At 41.5% G+C, this 21921-nt stretch overlaps 1 protein-coding gene across 10 annotated transcripts in view; it reads right to left on the reverse strand.

Annotated features, from left to right (window-relative positions):
• Neo1 (neogenin 1) overlaps window positions 1-21921 on the reverse strand; it is a 153079-nt gene that overhangs the window by 6438 nt on the left and 124720 nt on the right. For 4 of the 10 annotated variants that reach the window (XM_032909404.1, XM_032909402.1, XM_032909398.1 and 1 more), the window contains 7 exons: window positions 20861-21055; window positions 20217-20249; window positions 17282-17350; window positions 12454-12601; window positions 7492-7730; window positions 6913-7005; window positions 3108-3266 (listed from right to left, as the gene is read on the reverse strand). In XM_032909404.1, the coding sequence (XP_032765295.1) occupies window positions 3108-3266; window positions 6913-7005; window positions 7492-7730; window positions 12454-12601; window positions 17282-17350; window positions 20217-20249; window positions 20861-21055 (936 nt within the window). The remainder of the gene's footprint in view (window positions 1-3107; window positions 3267-6912; window positions 7006-7491; window positions 7731-12453; window positions 12602-17281; window positions 17351-20216; window positions 20250-20860; window positions 21056-21921) is intronic. The other 6 variants (XM_032909403.1, XM_032909405.1, XM_032909397.1 and 3 more) reach the window with 2 other exon arrangements.

Here is a 21921-nt window from a genome sequence, read left to right on the forward strand (position 1 = left end):
CATGTCTAGTAACATAGGCTGGATAAAACCCACCAGCAAGGCTTGTGCAGGTGAGACCAACGCTCAGGCACTGCATGGCCATCACCAATGTGAATGGCTTTGACCTCATGACAATAAAGCCTCCCAGTAGTTTGGGGTTCTGTACCCAGCTGGAGACTGTGTCAAATGAATGGTGTTTTTATCCAGAGACACAGGGAAGGGTTAAGGCTCAGAAAATACAAAGAAGGAGAAGCTCCTAAGGCAGCACAGTGGGGCAGGAAAAGCACACCGGAGTTAGCCAGTCCTATATTTTACTTTGATAATACTAGATGAGTGAATGTGGCAAAGTCACTGGGTCTCTGAGTCTTAATTTCTTCATCTATAAAACATGGAGACACATAATTCATTATGTATAAATTATATATATGTGTGTGTGTGTATGTGTGTATTTATGTATATATCTTAAACTAGCCCTGTACAACAGAGGCTCATTTTGTAGACTACTAAGTGCTTACTCTATGCTAAGCATTTGACATTTATTTCCCAGAGTCACTGAGGCAATGGGAGGGTAAATAAGCAAGTCACCCATAGACAGGCCCAACAGAGCAGAGTTTGAATCCCTGTATTGACTCCCAAGCTCAGGTTCTGAAGCCCTGAATATTTCCTGCCTCTCTATACCTGATGCCCTGCAAAGCAGAAGTAGCCATGTCAGGGACTGAGGAAGATTTTCATACAATGTGAACAGGATAGATCACCAACTCATCCAGAAAGGAGACAGGGAGACTAGCTTGGGCAACAGGCTGCAAGAGGTAGCTTGAAGGCTTATTCTGACTTTTTTGAGTTTTCAGCTTTAAGAGCAACACTTAAGCTATCTGCAGGAATCGAACCTGCTTCCCTGCCTTTGTGAAAAAGCAGTCCGTCTGCTCCCTTGGGCTCTCAGTAGACAGAACAGACCATACTTTAACTTAAAAGATCCTGGGTGCCAGGGATGAGGATGACGTATGTGTGCTACCCGCAACCCCAAGTGGGTAGAACAATCTCGCCAGGGTCAGACACCTTTCATCCTCTAAAGGAACCCACTTCTCAGCTTGCTCCAGCCATCGCTGTGGCTGGCGAGCTGCTGGGAACCATCTGCAGTGATCCAGGCCCAGGCAGGAGCTGGCTAGGAAGGGAAATAAGAGGCTGTGAGAGAGAAAAAGGTCTAAGCCTGGACCACATCACCAGATAATAGCCAACATGGTAATCAATTCTGTGTACAAAGGCCTAACTGCCTCAACTATGTTTTACAAAGAGATGGCAGGAAAGCAAGCAAGGACAGCTCAACTGTTTGCATGAGTCACAGCCCTAGCTACTGCCACCGACTAGGTTTGCCTTGTATACTCCAGAGGGCACCAGAACATGCATCCTCCAAGGAAGATGCTCTTCAACCTTGCATGCTAAGCTCTAACTAAAATACTAGGCTCAGACTAAAATTTCTGCTTTGGTGAGAGGCTTACCCTAATCCCTTACCTTTCAGAGTTGTTTAAAACCCACAAACTTCACAATGGTCAAACAGAAAGTGCTCTTCTCATGGCAAGCAGTGGTAAATGCCCCTGGGGCTAAGACTACTTGGCCAGGTTCCAGTTCTGCACAGCCTCCACACTCAAAGCTTTGAAAGACTTTGGGAGAACCTGGGTTTACTTCTAGACACTGGCTCTATTTTTCAAATAGATCTCTAATGAACTATCACTTTATCCTCTCTGGGATCAAAGCAAGAATTGTGTTAGTAATGTAACCTCTCCCCTTCCTCACTTTCTGTCTCAGCATACACAGAAGAGAACTCTACCAACAAGAGTAGATTACTTGGATGAGTGCTCAGTGGGAATTTCCAGTCTTCTAATTCCCAAGCCTCTCCCGGGCTAGGACAAAGGAGGACAGGGATAGGCAGACTCAGAGAACTTCCCTTACACTCACACAGTTCCTTATGTGAGGGTTGTGTGGGATGGATCCTTTAGCCTTCAATATGGCCAAGTGTGGCTGGACACAAAGCTGCCTTCCTGACCGCAGGGCTGGACTGAAAAGTTGCATTCTGGCACTCACTGTTCTATGAGTTCGTGACTCTAAGACAAACGCTGGCTCCCATGTCACTGGCTGGAATAATGATCTATTTCATATGTAGATCTGAAACCTAAATTTGGAAGGACATAGTGGGAAGGCTGTTTTTAGGGGTGGGTTCAAGTAGCACCATCTAAACCAGGAAAGAGTATTGGCAATGTGCAGCACTCAGAGGTATTAGACAGCCCTCTGGACCGCCCTAAAACTCTGACATTTGTTATTCTGGGTGTATTAATGACTGATCAAAACTTGAGGACAGGGAGATGTTAGCAGTGGTGACTCAAACTTCTAAATGTTAAAATTTGAGGCTTTTATTTTTTTTTAAAAAAATGGAGCTCAATAGAATTTTCCTCATTTTTCAGAACTGTCAACATTTGGTTTTTTACCAGTAATATACACTAGGGTTTGCAGCTTAAAACTCAGAGATTTAAATGAGCTTGTAGTCAGTGGGAAGCAATAGTCTGTTCTTTTCACTGTCTCATCTTTGTTCTTTTCTCCTTAAAACTGTCTGATGAAGACATGACTTCCAAATGAGGACATGTTTGTCTGGCAAAGCATTTACGACACACTGAAGATTGTAGAGATGTTCCTGTTCCCCTAAGGTGGCCCGATGCCTTCTGGATGCTGTCCTTACTTTGGTCCACAGGGCAGTGACCTGCACCTAATGACTGTCCAACATTACAATGACTGAGATAAAGGCAATAACTGGTTTCTGTAAGCCACTCTGAATAACCTTCCCTTTCAAATTGAAAAATTAAAAAAAGGTGGGTTAGAAAAGGTGACAGAGTTAAGGTGTGAGGCTTACTGGAAGAAGAGAAGCGTATGCAATTCAAGTTACTGCTCTTTTTACTAAAATGGCAGCTAAACTCCGGGAGAAAGTGCAGTAAGTTTTACAGAAACAAATTTAAATTCATCACAGAAATGTTATAATAAACAAGAAACACTGAAATTTGTAAGCAGGCAAGTCCTTCCCCATTTCCACTTGCCGACTCCTGGAATGCTTCCAACATCTGGGCTTGAGCCTCATCTCTCACCTGTGGAATTGGCCCTGTCTGAAAGGGACATGGATGTGCCAATGGGCCATGGGCTGCTTGGGTGGTAGAGGTGACTGCGGGCTGGAGAAGCGAGGCTGCTGGAGTGGAAATGATGGTGAGGGTTATCGAGGGAATGGATGGGATGGGCACTAATCACAGCTGTGAATGAACACAAGACAGAGAGATGCTTAACATGCTTGCACAGACACATACGAGTCAGCCTTCCCACCTCCCACCAACCCAATCTTCAGCCTTTGGTGGCAGGTGGCTGACAATCAGCCATCAATTTTATATTTGACTTAACAAATGGACACACGTCTAGGCACATGCTACCCCTATACACAGTAAGACAGTCTGACGGATATATTTCACCAACACTGGTGATTTTGGAGGGAACGGCAGTGATGATTAAGGGAGTATTTTTCAAGGGAGTATTTTTCTTGGCTTAACTGCACTTGTGAATTCTATTAAAACACGAATATTACAATATCTATCTGAATTTGTCATAAAATATAAACTGATAAGCAAATAACATTTCTACTTATTATTTCTATTTAACATTCCTATCCTATTTTTTTCTATCTTGCTAAAGGGACATCAGTATGTCCCTGCTAAGGGACATTAGACTCCTTTGAGCATATGCTCAATTAATGGGTATTAAAAAAGAAGCAGTTGTTTAATCAGTTTTAATATCTTGAAAGGAATATAAAAAAAATTTAAACCTTATACTCCAATCTAGTAATAAAGTATCAATTACAGTAGTATAGCATCTTTTATTTCTGTGTTCAGCCTGGGGGCTAAGCCACATCCATTAGCATTTTAAAGTATAAATGGAAATTTCCGAGAGTTTCCTTTTTCCTTTCCTAAGGATTCAATTAGGCAAAGAATATATAGTTCTGTGTAGATTGCACATATAACTTCCTATGAAGCCTCTTTAGTGAAGCTTCCTGTTTAACCAGAGATATAATTAGGAAAAAACCACTTGTCATAGGCATTCCTGAGAGCAGGTGAAGCCCATGCTTCTGACGAAGACGACTTGCTGCACAGTGCCTGAGCAGGCATGCGTGCAGGACACAGGGACTCTCCCCGCCCTTTTCTAAGCCACACTTTCATAACCTTTAGTAGCCACACTGAATCAGCTCTTTGGAGCCTATTAAATTGTCTTCTGTTGTGTGGACTCCCACAGATCTTTGCGGGGCTAGATCAACATCACCTTGGGAAGAGAAACCTCAGACCATGAAATAGATGCCTTTCTTCTCCAGCTGCTTTCAGGAACCAGAAACTCTAGCAGGTCCATGGGAAGCAATTACAACTAGAGAAGTTGGCTGACAAGGGCGATCAGTTAGTCTCAGATCAAGATCTCCCTGGGCAAGAGAAGCAGTTTTCATAGTGAAATGCTTCAGAATCAGATTTTCCATATTTCAGGTTGGGGTGAAGTAGTTAAATTGAGCCTGACCTAGGAAGTGCAAATTGTAAGCATTCTTGGGTGAAAGAAAACCAGAATGAACTTGATTTTCTTTTAAGAGCTATTTCAACTGTTCTAAGTAAGTGAAAGTGAATGCTTCGGTGTAGAATGAAGTCAGCTGAATGTGAACCTGCAGGTCTGACCTCATCCGGAGGCCAGCAAGCCCACCTAGCTTTTTCAGACCTAGGTATGTGGATGCCAGGTGCATGGCTCCAACTTCACCACAGGACCCAGAGCTCAAGGAATGCAAGCTTGTGAGGAACCCTGGGTAGGTTTCAAAAAGGATCTCAAAGCCCTGACTGTACCTAGGCACCTGGTTTCTGAGTTTTGAATGAAAGATTCTAATATCTATCCAATTTGGGCACAAATTACATAATACTGTGTAGTCATACGTACATATTCTTTCCACAACCAAGCCAACCAACCAAACCAAACAAACAAATCAAGAGAGAAAATGGTTTCAACTGGAATTGTATCTTTTCCCCTTGACATATTTAATAAATCTAGAAAGTGTTCAATTTTCTAAGTCACAGAAATAAGCATTTCAGGTAAGAACTAAGAGCTTAGAACACACAAATTACCATCTTCTTATGAGTAAAAACAACCAAACCAAACCCCAAATGAAATAGATTAATTTGCTCTTTTTTTGTGTTTTTCAACTGGGGGTATTCACATTAGGAACCTGTAGAAAAAATGTTTTCCCCCTTGTATGCTTCCAAGTTTAAGACTTTCTTTCTGTAATGGGCATTAAGCGTAAGTTACTTTGTACAAAAATTATTTATTTTTAAAGAAACAGCCTCATTCTTTCAGAGCTGATCTCCCTTCACAATCCAGTATCTCCTCTGGCCGTAGACTGGGAGGCACGGGTGAGTGAGGGAAGGCAATGTGCGTGCGTGGAGGTTCCGTTGCGAGTGTGGGTGAGAGCAGGTTCTGAGCAGAGTGCCCAGAGCTACTTTATCTCACCATTGTTGGCACAGATGCAGCTAAGTACTCTCTAACTGCAAGACCCACAGGCCAGCAAGTCTGAGAATAATGACTTATCTCATTGCCTTCCCCACTCTGGAGACAGGGTCTGACTGACAGCCCAGGCTGCCCTTGAACTGAATTTTGACTCAGCCTCCTAAGTGCTGGGATTATAGTTATTTACCACCATGCTTGGCACTTTTTGATTTTTAAAAAAGATTAGCTTCATTATTTTAAGCTATGTGTGTGTGTATGTAGGTTTGTGCACACGAGTGCTATGTTCATAGGGGCCAGAGGTGAGAGATCCCCTGAAGCTGGAAGTGCAGGTGGCTGTGAGTGGTGGGAACTAAACTTGGTTCTTCTGCTCTAACTACTGAGCTATCTCTTCAGCACACTCCTCTCTTCATTCTCAATAGAAACATTTAACTTATTCTTAATTTAATTTATTATGAAAAGAGGTCGAGCAACATATATGCTTGACAAAATGAAGCATGGATCGATGGTGAAAATGTTTTAAAAACTCCATGCTACAAACACGAAACAACTTTAAAAAGTCTACTAAATAAGTTAAAATCTCATAGATGCTTGTTGCTGCTGACATGTGGCAAGAGCCTAAAGCATCTGAATGGCATTTAGAAAGCTCAGCTCATCTTAAGAGATGCTTCCTGTCTCTTCTGTGGACATGCTGTTTGAGTTCAGGGAGAGCATACACTTGCCTCCTGTGAAGAGTACAGAAATTTTTTTTTAAAAAAATGATCATGTGTTTGCACAGGAACATGTATGCCATAGAGTGCATGTGCCACAGTGTAGGCGTAGAAGCCAGACAACTCTTAGGAGTTGATTTTTCCCTCACTACCATGGGAAGTGGAAAGCCAGCTTAGGTCTTAGGTCTGCACACAAGAATCTCTAGAACCATCTTGCTAGTTGGTAAGTTAGCTCCTGAATCTATTTATCTATAACTTAAAAATGTTACAAGAATACTTAATTATTATTTTCATGTATATGGATGTTTTACCCATATATATGTCTGTACACAATGCATACGGCTGATATCTATGGAGACCAGAAGAGGGTGTCAGGTTCCCTTGAAACTGGAGTTACAGACAGTTGTGAGCCACCATGATGGTGCTGGGAACTGAACCTCAGTCTTCTGGAACAGTAGTCAGTGTTCTTAAGCACTGAGTCATCTCTGTAGCTCAAGAATAACATTTATTATGAAATACAATAATGGTTTGGTATTTTTCCCGTAAAGGGCCACAACATTGGCAGTTGTCTTTCTGTCTTGGAATCAAGAGAAGTTAAAGATGCACTCATAGGTATTTCCTACCATGACACAGAAGACCGGTAGCACTTGAGGAAAGAGAAGCTTCTACTTACGCTGAGGTGGCTGAGAGTCAAAGGGCATCATCATTTTTGGTCTCATTCCCCTCCTTCCGGCGAGGGTAGACATGCTGTCCTCTGACTCATGCCCTGGATATAAAGCATAAAGGTTAGCAGCAAGCATCTGCCCTAGACCCCTGAGCAGCCTCCACAGTAATACATTTCCACGGGAGGATTTGGGATTCACTAATGATGGCCAGGCAAGGCATTTCCATTTACAGTATCATGGGAATTCCTGCTGAGATTCAAAGAGGATGATAAGATGGTGCACACTGTACTTCAGTGTAGAAGCTTCTGGTATCACAAAGGTTCTGAATGCCACAGTGACATCTGAGTCCAGTGAAAAGGACACAATCCAATGTATGAGCATGAGTTAGGTGGCACAAATGCTTGACTGAAGCCTGCTGAGATTTACAAAGATCTAGAAGGTTGCTCTTAAATGATACATAACCTCTTCCCGTCTATGACAGATAGCTATTGTTCATCAAATGCTGAAAAAAAATCCCAAGATACACATTTCTTTAAAACTAAACTAAATTACCAAATTCAGGCAACCTTACAAAGTAAAAACAGTACCTCTGTATGAATTCCGCCTTTGATGGATATTGCTATCCATGGAATTGTCGACTGGTGTGATATCTTGAGAGTTCCGAGGGATTGGAGTATCAGTCATGACAGGGTTTGGATCTGGAGACTTGTCAATAGGCTTCAACTCCAGCCTCTCATGATGGATCCATAGGTCTGGAGGCTTCACGTCTTTGCAATTGCCCTTGTACTTATGGGAGCCGTTCACTGATTTGCACGCAGCTCGTTTCCTAGGCACAGGATTAAGAGTGATTGTCAAAACACTGTGATTAAAATTGATTTACTACTAGGTGTGGTAGCACTAGTCTATAATCCCAACTACTTGGGAGGCAGAGGCAGAGAGATAAAATAGTGAAGATCTGTGTAGGCTACAGTGTTAATTCAAGGCCAGCCTAAGCGACTTAGCAAGATTTACTCTCAAAACAAAGAGTAAAAAAGGCACTGTAGGTTGGGATTTAGCTCAGTGGTAGAGCGCTTGCCTAGGAAGCGCAAGGCCCTGGGTTCGGTCCCAGCTCGGAAAAAAAAAAGAACCAAAAAAAAAAAAAAAAAAAAGGCACTGTAGTTGAGTAGCCAAGTGTCTGTCTAGCATGTGAGGCCTAAATACAACCCCCAATTAAAACAAAACTACTCCAACCCAAAGTAAAACAGTGACAAACCCTGCCCTTCTGAGAGATGCTTTAAACGAGGGCAGAAACGCAAACGGACAAGCAGCAGCAAAACGACAACAAACCAGAGACAAATGGTCTAGTTCTGGAAAAAGTAAATGTGTTTTTGTTGTGTTCATACAGACACTATGCCAGAGTATATTTGAATATTGTCCTTTTTATATTAAAAGATTGAGATAACAATTAAAAATGAAACTTCAAAAGCAGAAGGCTCCTTTACAAGTTTCCACTTGATGAAGGAAGGGCAAGAAGTAAAAATCCAACAACGAGAAAAGGTAAAACCCTGTGGCTGGCAGAGAAAGGAAGGAGTCACGCTCCAGGTAACCCATAGGACTATGCGGTGTGTGGAGCCCGGCATGTGGTAACAGTCCCCACTGTGCTGAGTCTCTGCCAGTACTCATTCATGCTTTCCCATTCAATAACCACATATTAGGCACCTTGCTCCTATCAGAGCCTCTGCCACACTGCTGTGCCCTCAGCACTTTTGGTCAAGTGACGAAAATGACACTCAACTATTTTTAAATGCTCTGAACTTACCAAAGGCCAAGTGTTAATCTAAATAGTTGGAGCTCAGATAGAGAGGAGAAATGTACAAGAAGTGACTTTTACGCTGAGACATAATGGGGACAGAGGAGCTGCCGCGGTCTCGTATACGAGAGGGACTCTGCAAAGTCCTGAGTGATGAGAGCATGAGCCCTGAGGAGGAGCCTGGGAAACAGTGCTGTTCGGAAGGCAGTCAAGAACCAGGTCAGAGAGAACTTCTACAGCAGCACTAAGAATGAGCGTCCCTCTCAGAAATGAGAAATCAGTCAGTGGCTTTAAGCAAGAGAGTAACAGGTCGATCTGCATTAAAACTTTATCCCTACTATCTTGTGAGACGTGGATTTGTGAGGCAGAGGGCTGGAGGGACTCTATCAATGCTGGCCTATGACAGTGGGAGGCAAATCTGAAACGTATTTAGGACGTAGTGAGGGAATGAACACAGATTGGGTGGGGGCAAAGAAAAGAAAAGTAAATGGTGAGGTCAAGGTTTCTGACCCAGGCCACTTATTCACAGTGGGAAGAGTTTCACTGAAAATATTATGGATTGGTTTGGACATGTTTGTAGTAGTTACTTTTCTCATTGCTACAACAGACTATCTGACCTGAAGCAATTTAAGGAAGGGTTTATTTTGCCTTACAGTTTGAGGGAATACATTCCACCATGGCCAGAAGGCATGGTACTGGAGGTTGCTGGTCACATTGAACCTGTAGTCAGGAAGGAAACATTACACAGGAAGAGGGACTGAGCCATAAACCCTAAAGGCTAACCCCAGGGAATACTTCCTCCAACAAGGATCCATATCCCAAAGGTTCCATAACCTTAATAGAGCCACTGGCTGTGGACCAAGTGCTCAAATGCAGGAGGCTAAACAAGTGGGCGTGTTTCACATCTAAGCAGTATGCTGAGTTTAAAGAAGAAATATAACTGAACCAGCAGGGGATGTATGTCTGATACTCAGAAGACAGAGGCCTGGCTGCAAATAGAAATATAGTTTCTGGGAAGCACATAGAAAATGAAACCATAGCTACATGAAATCACATGGAACAGACTGGAGAAAAGAGGAGCCCTGACTCAAGCCCTGAGGAGCGTGTAACCGAATGAAAACAACTGTGGTGGAATAGTTGGAACAGAAAGTACATTAGAAAGGACTAAAGCTTGAACATGTAGTGAAGACAAAAAGACTTCAGGCTAGTATAAACAAGTACAGTGGACCTTTATATCTGGGCTTCATAGTCTCAGCTTCAACCAACTTTAGATTGACATTATATTGTTTTTAAATTTCACTGAATATGTCAACTTCTGCTTGTCATTATTCTTGAAGCAATACAGTATAAAAATCATTTGTATAGCAATTACTTGGTAGCCACATATGATTAATATGGAGATCCTTCTACAAACTAAGATGGCTGGGCTGCCACCAGGCAAAGTGATCTTAAAGGGGTACTGTCACACATGCGTTATCACTGTAAGTTACTATTCCTAGACGACCACTGGACACAGTGGCACACGCCTATGACACCAGCAGTTTCATTTACTTTGAATTTTAACTCCTTCTAAAGCACTGTGGAACTATTTGTCCTGTGTGTGTATTCACTTTGTTTTTAGGTACTATTAAAGATCCCAGGCATACTAGTAATAGCTGTTAAGACCAAGAACTTACAGATAAATAAATGAAGTACCAAACACAGACACTTGCAGAAATGTTCTAAAAGAGCTGACTTTCAGGCTCTTAAGGAAACAGTTTTCTATAATCAAAACCAGAAGACAGCCCCTCTTCTCTTGGAAAAGAGATGCAACCTAAACTATAGAAAGAAACTATTTAAGAAGAGAGATTTAAAAATCACATGACTTATCTGTCATAAAGTCATTCAAATAGCAATTACAGGGTAGCTTATTACCTGCCCTATGTATTAAAAACAAATACATCAGCTGGACATGGTGGCCCATGCCTTTAATCCTAGCACCAGAAGCAGAGATAAGTGGATCTCTGTGAGTTTGAAGCCAGCCTAGAATAGCAGGTTCCAGGCCAAGACGACATAGTGAGACCTGTCTCTCTGTCTCTGTCTCTGTCTCTGTCTCTCTCACACACACACACACACACACACACACACGCACGCACACACACACACACACACACACACACACACACACACACACACGTATACACTCTCACCCACATAAAATACTGATATTAGGCTAATAGTCTTCTCCTACCTTTGCCGGCACACAGGCTGGTGTATAATAGCCGAGGTAAGGGTCTGTTTTGCTTGCTGTATACGTATACAGATGCACTTTCTGACTTTTCTGGTAAAGTACATAAGCAGAATCTTTCTTCACCCCACTAAACGTTCTATTTTTATCACCTCAATGTTTCACTTCTCATTTTTTTCATGTATGCATACATGTGTGTGTGGGGTTCAGCGATTGACATCTGTGTCTTCCTCTATTACTCTACACTGTGTTTTTTGAAACAGGTCTATCTCTAAACCCAGAGCTCGCTGACTGACAAGGCTGTCGGGTGGAGGAGCTTGAGGGATCTATTTGTCACCCCTCTTCCAGTCCACACTGCTGGACTTAGGGAAGTACTCTGCTGAGTTTGTTTTCTGAACATAGGTACTGGGACTGGAATTCAGGCCCTTGTGTGTGCATTAGAAGCACTTTTTTCACTGAAGCATGTTCCCAGCCCTTCTTAGTTTTTAAAACTTTTTTTGTTGTTATTGTTGTTAAAAAACTAAGATTCATGCCTAGAGAGATGGCACAGAAGAAACGGCTTTTTCAGAGGACCTGAATTTACTTCCAAGTATCACTGTGGCTTGGCTCACAACTATAACTCTCGTTTCAGAGGGACCTGATGCCTCTGGCCTCTGTGGGCACCTGTACTCATGTGCATATACCTACCTACATATACATACCTAATAACAGTAAAATACTAGGACACACACATAAAGGCCAGCCCAGACTGTACAGAGTCAGAGCTTTGATGCTACTGTCTTTCTTTTCATTCTTGTCCTATTAGAAGGTCTTTGGAGGAAATAATACGTAGTTACTGTGTGCTCTCCTATGGCTGACAGTGCCTTCTTCTAAAATCTCTTCTGAGGACCTGCCTAAGGACCACTTCCTAACCAGGTCTCCCTACTCAGAAACGCCATGAAGACCCCTGCTTGCAGATGCAAACTTTTTGGCCTGAGACAGGGGAAGATATTTTCAAACTTTTTGTTTTTTTAAAGATTGAGTTTTATTTTTAATTTCATGCATACTTCTGCAGAGATCAGAAGAAGGTGTCAGATTCCCCTGAAGCTGGAGTTACAGGTGACTATGAGCCATCCAAAGTAGGTGCTGGGAACAGATCTGTGTCCACTACAAAACTGTACATGCTCTTAGCTGCTGAGCCACCTTCCCTGCCCCTCAGTTGCAAACATTTTAAGGAGCTTGTTGGGGCTCAGAAAAGTCAGTCTTAATTTCTTAGGCGGTTTCTTTTTCTCTTGCCTCTTCTTCACTTGTGTTCATTAGATGGCAGGAATATGTCAGCTCTGTTAAAATGTTATGGGACTTGTCATAATATGTAAGATCCCTAAGACATTCCCCAGGGGGGAGGGGGTATGACTGCATTTAAAGTGGCTTTTTCTGTACTTTATGTTTTTCGTTTTTTTTTTTTTTTTTTTTTTAATTCTTTGCATCACTCTAAAAATAGAAGCAACACATAAGAAGAAGAAACAAAATAGGTTCCATTTTAGGGCTTCTTACTTCTTCTGGTGAGAGGTGGTGCGCCGGGTACAAAAGACAGCAATGACCACAACCACTACGATGGTGATGACGCCGATGGAGACGATGATGACCAGCAGCATATTGCTGTCTAGAGGAGACGTGGGGCTCCCATGGGGGCTGTTGCTGCCTGCACAGGGAAAGTGGTACAAACGTAATGAGTTAGGTGACTTTAAAAAATATATTCAGTCAGCTCTATCCAACTATTTCAAGATATTTCACACGAACGCCCTTCATAACAGTTATCACGGTACTGCATACATAGAGTGCCGCTCGAGGAAACGATCTCTAGGCTATAAATGCCTAAGGATCTAAGAGTCTGCCCTACACTCGGGGATTGGCAGAGAGGTCTACTTAACGAATAGCATACAACAAAACCTTCAAGTGTACTGACATTCTAGAGTTCTCTAAGCACCAAGGTTCAGATACATTTTAATAAGTTAAGTGTTTTGCTTTTCTGGGGTCTTGTAAGATGAGCAAATTCATTTTTAAAAGTCCATGTTGTGCTGTGAAGATGTTTTTGTCTTGCAAGCATAAGGACCCAGGTTTCATCCCCAGAACCCATTAAATAAAAGCTGTGCATGGTTATATAAGTTTATAATCCCAGTGCTAGAGAACCAAGGCAGGCACAGCCCTGATAGACAGAGCATTAGAGCTCAGAGGTTAGGCAGCAAAGCCTACTTTGTGTGAGCTGCAAAGTGAGAGACCGTGTCTTCAAAGGTGGACAGAGCTTGGCGTCTGTATATACACACCCACAACTACCCACAGCCACCATTGCTAAATCCTTTGGGTTTTTTTGTTTTGTTTTTGTTTTTGTTTTTTTTTTTTTTTTTGCTTTCAAAAATCATATAAAATGTACAGCTATATATAAAGCAAAAAGTTTTCCTTAACATGTAGATGTCTGAGATTACAAAATCACTGTTTGAAAATAATCTTTCTTCATAAGCACATAGATGAGAGTCCATTTCCTTATTCAACTCCAGCAAGAAGTAGGTCTGTACATCCGGGTCATTTGACAATTATTTCTGAGTGGTTACTATATGCCACATATCGCTGTGTGTATTCAAGATGCAACAGTGAAGAGCAAAGACATGAATGCTGGGGGTGGGAGTTGGTACAAACAACAAACAGGTAAGAAGCTACTAGTTAAGAATACTGTGAAAAAGGAAAAGAAAAAGAAAAAAGTGGGGGGTACAACTCAGAGTGATGTGTGGCTGACTTAGACTGAGCAGGTGAAAAGCTTTTCTGAATCCAGTGTGGCTTTGTCTCAAGTATAAGGTCTCTTTCACAATCCTGGAGAAGCAAGGCCTGGGTCTGCATTACATATCCCCAGACAGTGACTGAACAGATAAGTCATGCAGAAAACAGCATGTAGAACACTCAATCTGGACTCCAAATTCAACTTATTTCCACCTGTTTAACTGTATCAAACAAAGTTTTTATAAAAGAAACTTCTCCTTGAAATTAAAGAAGAAAGTTCCCATCATACAAAGGTCTGAGAGAGGACACTCGAGGAGAGTGGTTCTCAACCTTCTTAGTCCTGTGACCCTTTAATACAGTTCCTCATGTGTAGTGACCCTCAATCATAAAATTATTTTCGTTGCTACTTCATAGCTGCAATTTTACTCTGTTGTGAGTTGAAATGCAGACATCTGATATGCAGGATATCTGAAGTGTGACCCCTGTGGGGGTCTCAAATCATAGGTTGAGAACCACTGCTTCAGAGGGAGGAAACAGGAAGCAGAAGGACCCTGACGCGTGCTTATAGGTTTGTTACTAACAACGCACTGCGCTGTAGCAGATGCAAAGCTGTGCCACTCTCCAAGGCACTGAGAGTGAGCGAATGCTCAGCTAGACACAGGACGCTGCATCAATTCCTGGTCCCCCTACCACAAAGGCTCAGGAAACACTACAGAAGGGGTGTCCCTGTCTGGCACTAGGAGTTTTTTAGACTGTGTGGTGGCACATACTATAAGACTGACACTTTGAAGAATGAAGCAGGAAGACCACAGCAAATTGAGTCCAGTTTGGGTCACACAGTGAATTCCGGGCCTGATCCTACCTCAAAACCAACCAACCAATCAACCAGAAACAAAATATTTAAGAAGTAGGCTGTTGTGGAAGGAACTGTTATCAAGAAAGGCATGAAAACAGCTGGGGAGACTGCTCAGCGCTGTGCCCTGAGTCTGAATCCCTGGCGTCCACATACAAACTAGAAATGGTGGAGTACAATTAAAACCTGGTGGGGCAGAGACAGGCAGATCCCAGGGCTTGCCAGTCAAACGGTAGAGCTAATAAACAGAGCACTAGGTTCCTAAACCAAATCTTTTCTCATTGTGTGGGAATCCCTTCCAACAACACTGGATTATCTGACCTCCCAACTTTGATTCTATAATTTTACTGACATCTAAGTAGAGTACTAAATCTCAGGCTGATTTAGAATGGCTTAAGAGCTTACTCTTTTATATTTGGTTCAATCATTTTTATCCTTCATTTCTAAGAAAAAGCTAAGCAGACAACTTAAAACTGTACATACTGACCTTCAAGGAGATAACATTTTGATATTTGGGAAAGACTACAGTACTAGAGCCAACAAAATTAACCATACTGTTAACTCAACACTGCTAGTAACAGAAATGCTGAACTACTGGGCTCCATTCTTGCAAGGTGGGACCAACCTGAAAACTAAAGGCCAGGGAGCTGGGGTATGAGACTAAGCAGAAGAGAACATATTTCTTTTTACATTCAACACAAATAAGTTTCAGCATTCACCTTATTTAACTTCTAGGTATGAACTGGACAAAAGCTGTTGTCTAGAACAGAGTAAGAAGGGGCCACCAAAGGGGCTGTCAATACTCTTGCCTGAGGTCGTATCACATGCATCTCTCTATGTTTGAATGGACTATTGGACAGCTTCTTTCTTTATCCTCTTGACTTCACTGTCTCAATCAATTCTTCACTGTTCTCAGACTAATAATAGCAGACATTGAAAAAATGGAAGTGTTGGTATATCAGTAGTGTCAGACATTTTACATATTCAACTTATAAAGCCCAGAGTTCTTAGCAATCTAAGAATGTGGGCTTTTGTTAAGCTAGTTCTAACCTACTGTGCACTTCTACCCCAGCTGCAGGCAGTGGAGCCCTACAGAGGGCAGGTGGGGCTGCAACGCCTCTGCATGTGCTGTTAGAGCTTCCTGGAAGGCCTGATGCCCATTTTGACATTTGGTAAGTTTTCCCCTCTAAAGATTATTTTTGTTTATGTGTATGTATATGAGTATGTTGCATGTGTGTGGGTGCCTATGGAGGCCAGAGGAGGGCACCGGACCTCTGGAACTAGAATTAAAAGTGGTTGTGAGCCACTCAAGCTGAGTGAGTGATGGGAACTGCATTCCAACTTACTATTCAAGTAGAACATACTCTTACCTGTTGAGCATCTCTCCAGCTCCCAGTTTTCTATGACCTTTAGGACTTCATATATCTATTCATATTCATATACATAATCTTTTATTAAGTGTTTCTACTTTTCTACCAGGTACTTTTTTACTTTTCCTCCTCCTATCTTCTGTTTTAGAGTCTGAATCTTTGAAATACAATGTACAATTGGATACATAAATAAAAGATAAAGGGATAATTACTTTCTCACAATCTTCATATGATACTGTCTATTGCTCAATATGCAACAAATGCATAAGGGTAGTATAAAACTTCATGAAGCATTCAGGTCTGTCTTCTAAAAGTCAGCTGGCTCCCCTGAAGTACAGGCATTAGACTGACAGCTGGAGAGTAAGAAGGCACTCACATATGCTTACTAGGTACAGGTGATGAGACAGTAGAAAAAAATCAATTTTAGTAACGTCTTTCTAGACATTTTGCACCTGGACTCTTACACCTGGTACAGAATCCCCTGCACTTCAGGCTGCATGTGACAGTAAAAAAAAAAAAAAAGCACAATCAGAGGACAGAGGTCTGAACTTTGGTTTTATGACAGAATTAGAGCCTCAGATATACCACTTCTCCACTGATTTTTTTTTAAACTGTATTAATTGGTAATAGTTCAATGTGTTCTCCCTACATCCCAGAGTTAAGGATCAGTGGTAAGTCCAAGTGTGAGAGAACCCAGAAATGATAAGTAACATTTTGTGGAGAAGTTCTGACTTTTATTTAATGAGTGTGGATGTTTTGCCCCTATATGTCTGTGCACCGCATTCATGCAAAGTCCAAGGCAGCTGGAGGAAGATGGCAGATCCCTTGGGACTAGTACGCAGTTGCAAGCCACCGTGTGGGTCCTGGGAATTGTACCTGGGTCCTCTGCAAGAACAGCCTGTGCTCTTAACTCTACTCCAGCATCAAGGAGGAAGTGCTATAAAATTGAGGGCACTAACTTGTAGAATGGTAGAAAAACAGAGTAATTTTCTCTAGAATTCCCAAACTAAAAATAACACATCAGGGGAGATGCTGAGATTCTGAAGCAGTTCTCTGGCTTGTGCTAGGTGACGGGCAATCCTACCAAGGGCTGATCTTTCAAGGTCTAACTCTTTTTCTCGAGGAAGTAGGAGACAGATCATTTGTTTAGGAAACAGTCTTTTTTTCCCAGCTGCCTAAACAGAGAAACAAGATTCTACAATGAAAATAGGCTTCTAGTAATTCAGCAACATTTGCTACAAAACGGCCAAAGGTAGGTCCGCTAAATAAAATGAACTACATTAACAGACCATAAGCCATCACTGAAGCCATAAACCACACTTAAAAGTTTTAAGCAGAACTGCATGCTGTCCACAGCAAGCTGAAAGAGACATAGAGAGGGTTTTACCACTCATTGGAGGTTTGTAGTCGGATCCTAGGTCTGGTAGTCGGCCTCCTTTCCCTGCTGATCCTAAGGCTGAAGCAGAAGAAAGCAGGTCAGTAATAACCCAACATGTATTTGTGACAGTCCATTCCATAGCTACCAAACACAGCTTCTAAAAACAAAACCCTCCAGTCTACTCTGTAAGAAAATGAAACAACACAAACACTGGGAGACTAGAGCTTGTGTGCCAAGGTAAACAGACACAGCTTGCAGTGTAAGGAGGGAACTAGAAGACTGGTGCCTCTATTTCAAGGCATGACCTCACTACCAATCTGCTGTGGGAAATTGGGGGACCCCTCCCCATTTCTCTAGCTCAGGAAGTGATGGTCTGAGAGGACATGTGGTAGTAGATTATTTTATAACAGAAGGGACCAAGGGAGGAAGTGAGCTGGATGTTTGTACCAAACAATCATATTCTCCAAAGGACTTGGTGATGGGCCTGGCCTGGCCAGGGTCAGTACTGTTCTGGCTATTTTTTTTCAGATTACGAAGTTGTTCTTCCAAGTAGAAAATTAACTTAAGCATGAGCAGGAAGGTAAGCAGAGGTTCAAATCAGATTCTTACTTCCTTTGCTGTCACTTAAACACAGTAAACAATACAAGCAAACAAACAAAACCCAAGCCTTCTGCCACTGTCATCTGACCTCATATAGTCCCAGGTTCCCAGTGAGGCTGCTAGCTCAGGTCTGAGGACTCTCCAGCAGCAGGCCAAGGAGACAGAAACCCCAGGCCTTATTTTATTTCTGTTTATAATCCTTATTCTTGGTTTTCAGTCTCTTCCTTCACATTTATAGTAAGATGCTTAGGGAAGCCCTGCCTCTGGTAAGATATTCCTCAACTGAAAGTTACTAGCCAGAAAGCAGCAGCAAGGCCCTGACAAGAGGCCTGCAAGCATGAAGAATAAAAGCCGCTCCTGACCGTTACCAGCACACAGTGCTTCCGAGGCTGCCCTGAACACCAGCTCCATTACATGGCAGGACTCTGATGTGGGGCAAGCCATTAATTAGTCACTTGGGCCTCTGTTTCCAAGACTAAATCGAAATTAAAGACCAGGAAACATTGTGAATACTGCGTGGTGTGTAGTAAATGATCAATAAATGTTAACTATTACAAACATCATAAACTCAGGGAGGGATATCCTCTTCCTCTTTATGGAGGCAGCACATGGAGCTCTAGTAAACACTTATAAAAATATTTCCACAAATAAAGCTTGACTAGAAATGTATAAACTAAATTTATTTCTGCAAAACAGAGTTAATGCCATTTCCTCTTTCCTCTTATAAAGAACCATATTTTAAAAGAAACAGAAGGAACCCAAATATAAGGTTGTATAAGTAGTTTATTTACTAGAATAAATCTAGAGGCTAAAATATAATGTTTAGTATGTTCTCAGAAGCCAAAAACCCACACAAGAAAGGAACAGAAGTTCTTGGCTGCTATGGTATAGTCTTAGGACTTCTAGGGCATATTCTAGGATTTAATTTAGTCTCTGGCCCTTTCCATTGTTCCTACTTATTATTCTATCTTCTTTCTTCCAAGGCTATCATACCTCCCAAGTGATGCACACCATGTAAGCCTCAAGATTCCAGTTGTCCTTCATATGATATTGTGTCAGCCAAAATCTAATTGGCAGAGATACTTAACATTTTAAGGTTCTTCATATTTAAATTTTCATGGTTATCATGTAGACTACATTTAAATTAAACTTTTCAGAAACTACATCACATAAACAAACAAACAAACAAACAAACCAAATAATCAGAAAGCTGCCAGTGAACACGCTTTGTTTGCCAAGGTATTAGTTAATTTATATTCCTGTATTTCCCAATATTTTCTTTAACACTTAAAGAATAAACAAGAAATTTAAAGGTTGTACCCTAAATACTAACAGGTGAAGAATTCTGAATACCAGAGGCATAGAGCAGTGAAGTGTTGCGTAACAGTTACCAAGTGAAGGAAGAGCACAGCGTATTTACTCCTGCATAGTCAGCATGACTCTTCATGAAATCTCATGCTTCTGTACTAAAAAAACCTAAGCCCACAGTTTCCTCCCATGTACAAAAGACTTGTAAAATACAAATACATGTCTAAAGCCATGAAACTTTGTTCTGACTCTTTCTTACTTTACCCAAGATCCAAAAACCTGTATTTCTGATTACTGCTGTTAAACCATGACAGCAATTATCAAATTTACTTTAGTGTTCTATCTCTGTATGGAAATCTATCTTTAGTTTATTTCTTAGAGATAAAAATCACGAAGTACAGTTATCACGCCACCAGAGCAATTACACTGAGAAACCTGCACTGAGGATTTCAGGACTGGTGACATTAAGACTCATCCTTCCTAACTGTCCACACACTTTTTATCCTTCTATAAAAATGGTCTTACTTAATGTTTAAGGAAGAAATAGAAAAAAGCTTTAAATTAACATTGCAAAACGAGAAACCCTTGGTCACAGATAAGCACGTATGTAACAAGATTATGTATGTCAGAAGGGAAATATGAGATTTACTGAATTTGATATTAATTTTTCACTTAAATAAAATCCTAAATCCTACAAATATGAAAAGTTGCTATACTGGTCACTTTATGCCTCAAATACTTATCACTGTTTATAACTTAACATCTTAACTTCTAAAGATAACCTGATCTTCACTTACTGCCAATCTTGAGTTTATCCAACTCTATTTTCTTCCACCAGGTAATTTAGCCTCTAAGTGAATCCCTTAGAGCTTTTCAGATATCCCAAGGGCTATGAACCTGGACTCAACTCTACTTTGGCCAATAAGTATGTGTGCGGTTTTTAACATATGATTTTCAGGGGGAAAAATGAAACAAAAAGCTAGTAATAGGTTGCAAAAGAGAAAAAATGAGAGAGAGAGACCATCTACTCATTTACCTTGGTCATTAGGCATTTTATCAGAGGAGTCCGCTGACAGGTCAAGCATAGGGAAGAGGAAACAAGAGCAAGGGTCACCAGCTTTGAAGACGGACAGACAGAAGTTTTAAAGGAAAATATAAAATTCCCACAAACTTCCAAGTAAATCGACAAAAGAAAAGAAATTTAGGCTTTCACATCTCCACCATCTCAGTACCCAACTCCATTTTGTTGGCCTAAGTTTGCCTGGCTTACTCTTTTATATTCATTTTCATGAGCTTTACATAAAAGGATCCTTCTAACCTCATCCTTCACAAAACTTGACATATAGACTTTTTATGTTAAGAGCCTGTTTGCGCTGAAAGAAAACATCTGTCACAATAATGTACAGTGTAACTATGGAAACCTAAAGAATCACGTCTGGTTTCTCTGACAGAAACTAAGAGACCACTGTAATTCTTCTACCCAGATATGTAGAGCTTAAGTTCCCTGTGGACTGGGGGAGTATCGATTTGGCGGCCAGTGGGTAGGACAGGAATCCTTTGGAATCTTTACACGAGGGTGGCAAGCTCATCACCAGTGCTGTCACAGTACCCACAGTCGCCACATGCTGCGGTCCCACTCTAGAGACAGCACATTAAAACCCTCAGCTCGGGAAGCCTTACCTTTAGGTGTTCTGAACTGTACAGCTTCAGACATGGGTCCCATGCCCTTTGAGTTCCGGGCCTGGATTTTGAAGTAGTATGGTGTATCGAGTGTTAACTCTTGAATCTGGTGAGTCAGTCTGTTTCCCACAACAGGTTCAATAACCCAGTCATGGATCTCTGCATTCACATCTGTGCTGTAATAGATGATGTAACCTGTCCAGAGCAATTAACAGGAAAAAGAGATCCCATGTCTGCTTTTCTTTTTGCAATCAGAAAGTCAATAAATGTCTATAATATCTGAATAAAGCATCATGAGGGCCCAAGTTTAGAATAACGTAGTTCTGAGACTTTGCAATGGTATGACATGCTCAGTTAGCTTCAACCAAAATCATCTCCCGGGAGAAAAATGCTCAGCAGATTGGAAAACCTCTGACAAAGTTCTAAGGCTGGGTGAGGCCACAGAAACTGTCACCAGAGATTTCCACCAGGGGGCACTCAATTCCCATAAATGAGGCAGGAAGCCTCACAAACATAAGCCTTCCTGATCTACACTACAAAAATGTGATGCATTGTTTAAAGTTTTAAAAGACAAAGCAAAATATAATCTGAGTTAAGTTATATTTGTTTCTTTTATAGATAAAAGAGGGAAAATAGGAACCTAAGAAGACAATATAAAGACTAGGATTTATGGAAAAGAATATCTTATTAAAGTTACAGGAACACACTAGGTATGGTGGCACATCCTTTTAGTCCCAGCACTAGGGGAGAAAGAGGCAGGTGGATCTCTGAGTCGAGGCCAGCCTGGTCTACAGAGAGTTCCAGGACAGCCAGGGCAAAAAATAAAAAGCCCATCTCAAAAAAACAAACCAAAAGGAACAGACAAAATGTTACAGGAACAAAATTCACTTTCTGAGTCCTTGGGCCATCTTCCTCATATTTCAGAAGGTACATGGTTCTTTAGCAAACTCCAAATGGGGCAGAGGTTCCAAACAGCTGCCAGTACCCTACTATGGGGAGCCTCTCTGAAGTCCAAAGGGGGGATGTGATAAACCTAGGGTAACTCAAACTTCTAACTCTAA

The sequence above is a fragment of the Rattus rattus genome, chromosome 8 (genome assembly GCF_011064425.1).
Source record: "Rattus rattus isolate New Zealand chromosome 8, Rrattus_CSIRO_v1, whole genome shotgun sequence".
NCBI lineage: Eukaryota > Metazoa > Chordata > Mammalia > Rodentia > Muridae > Rattus > Rattus rattus.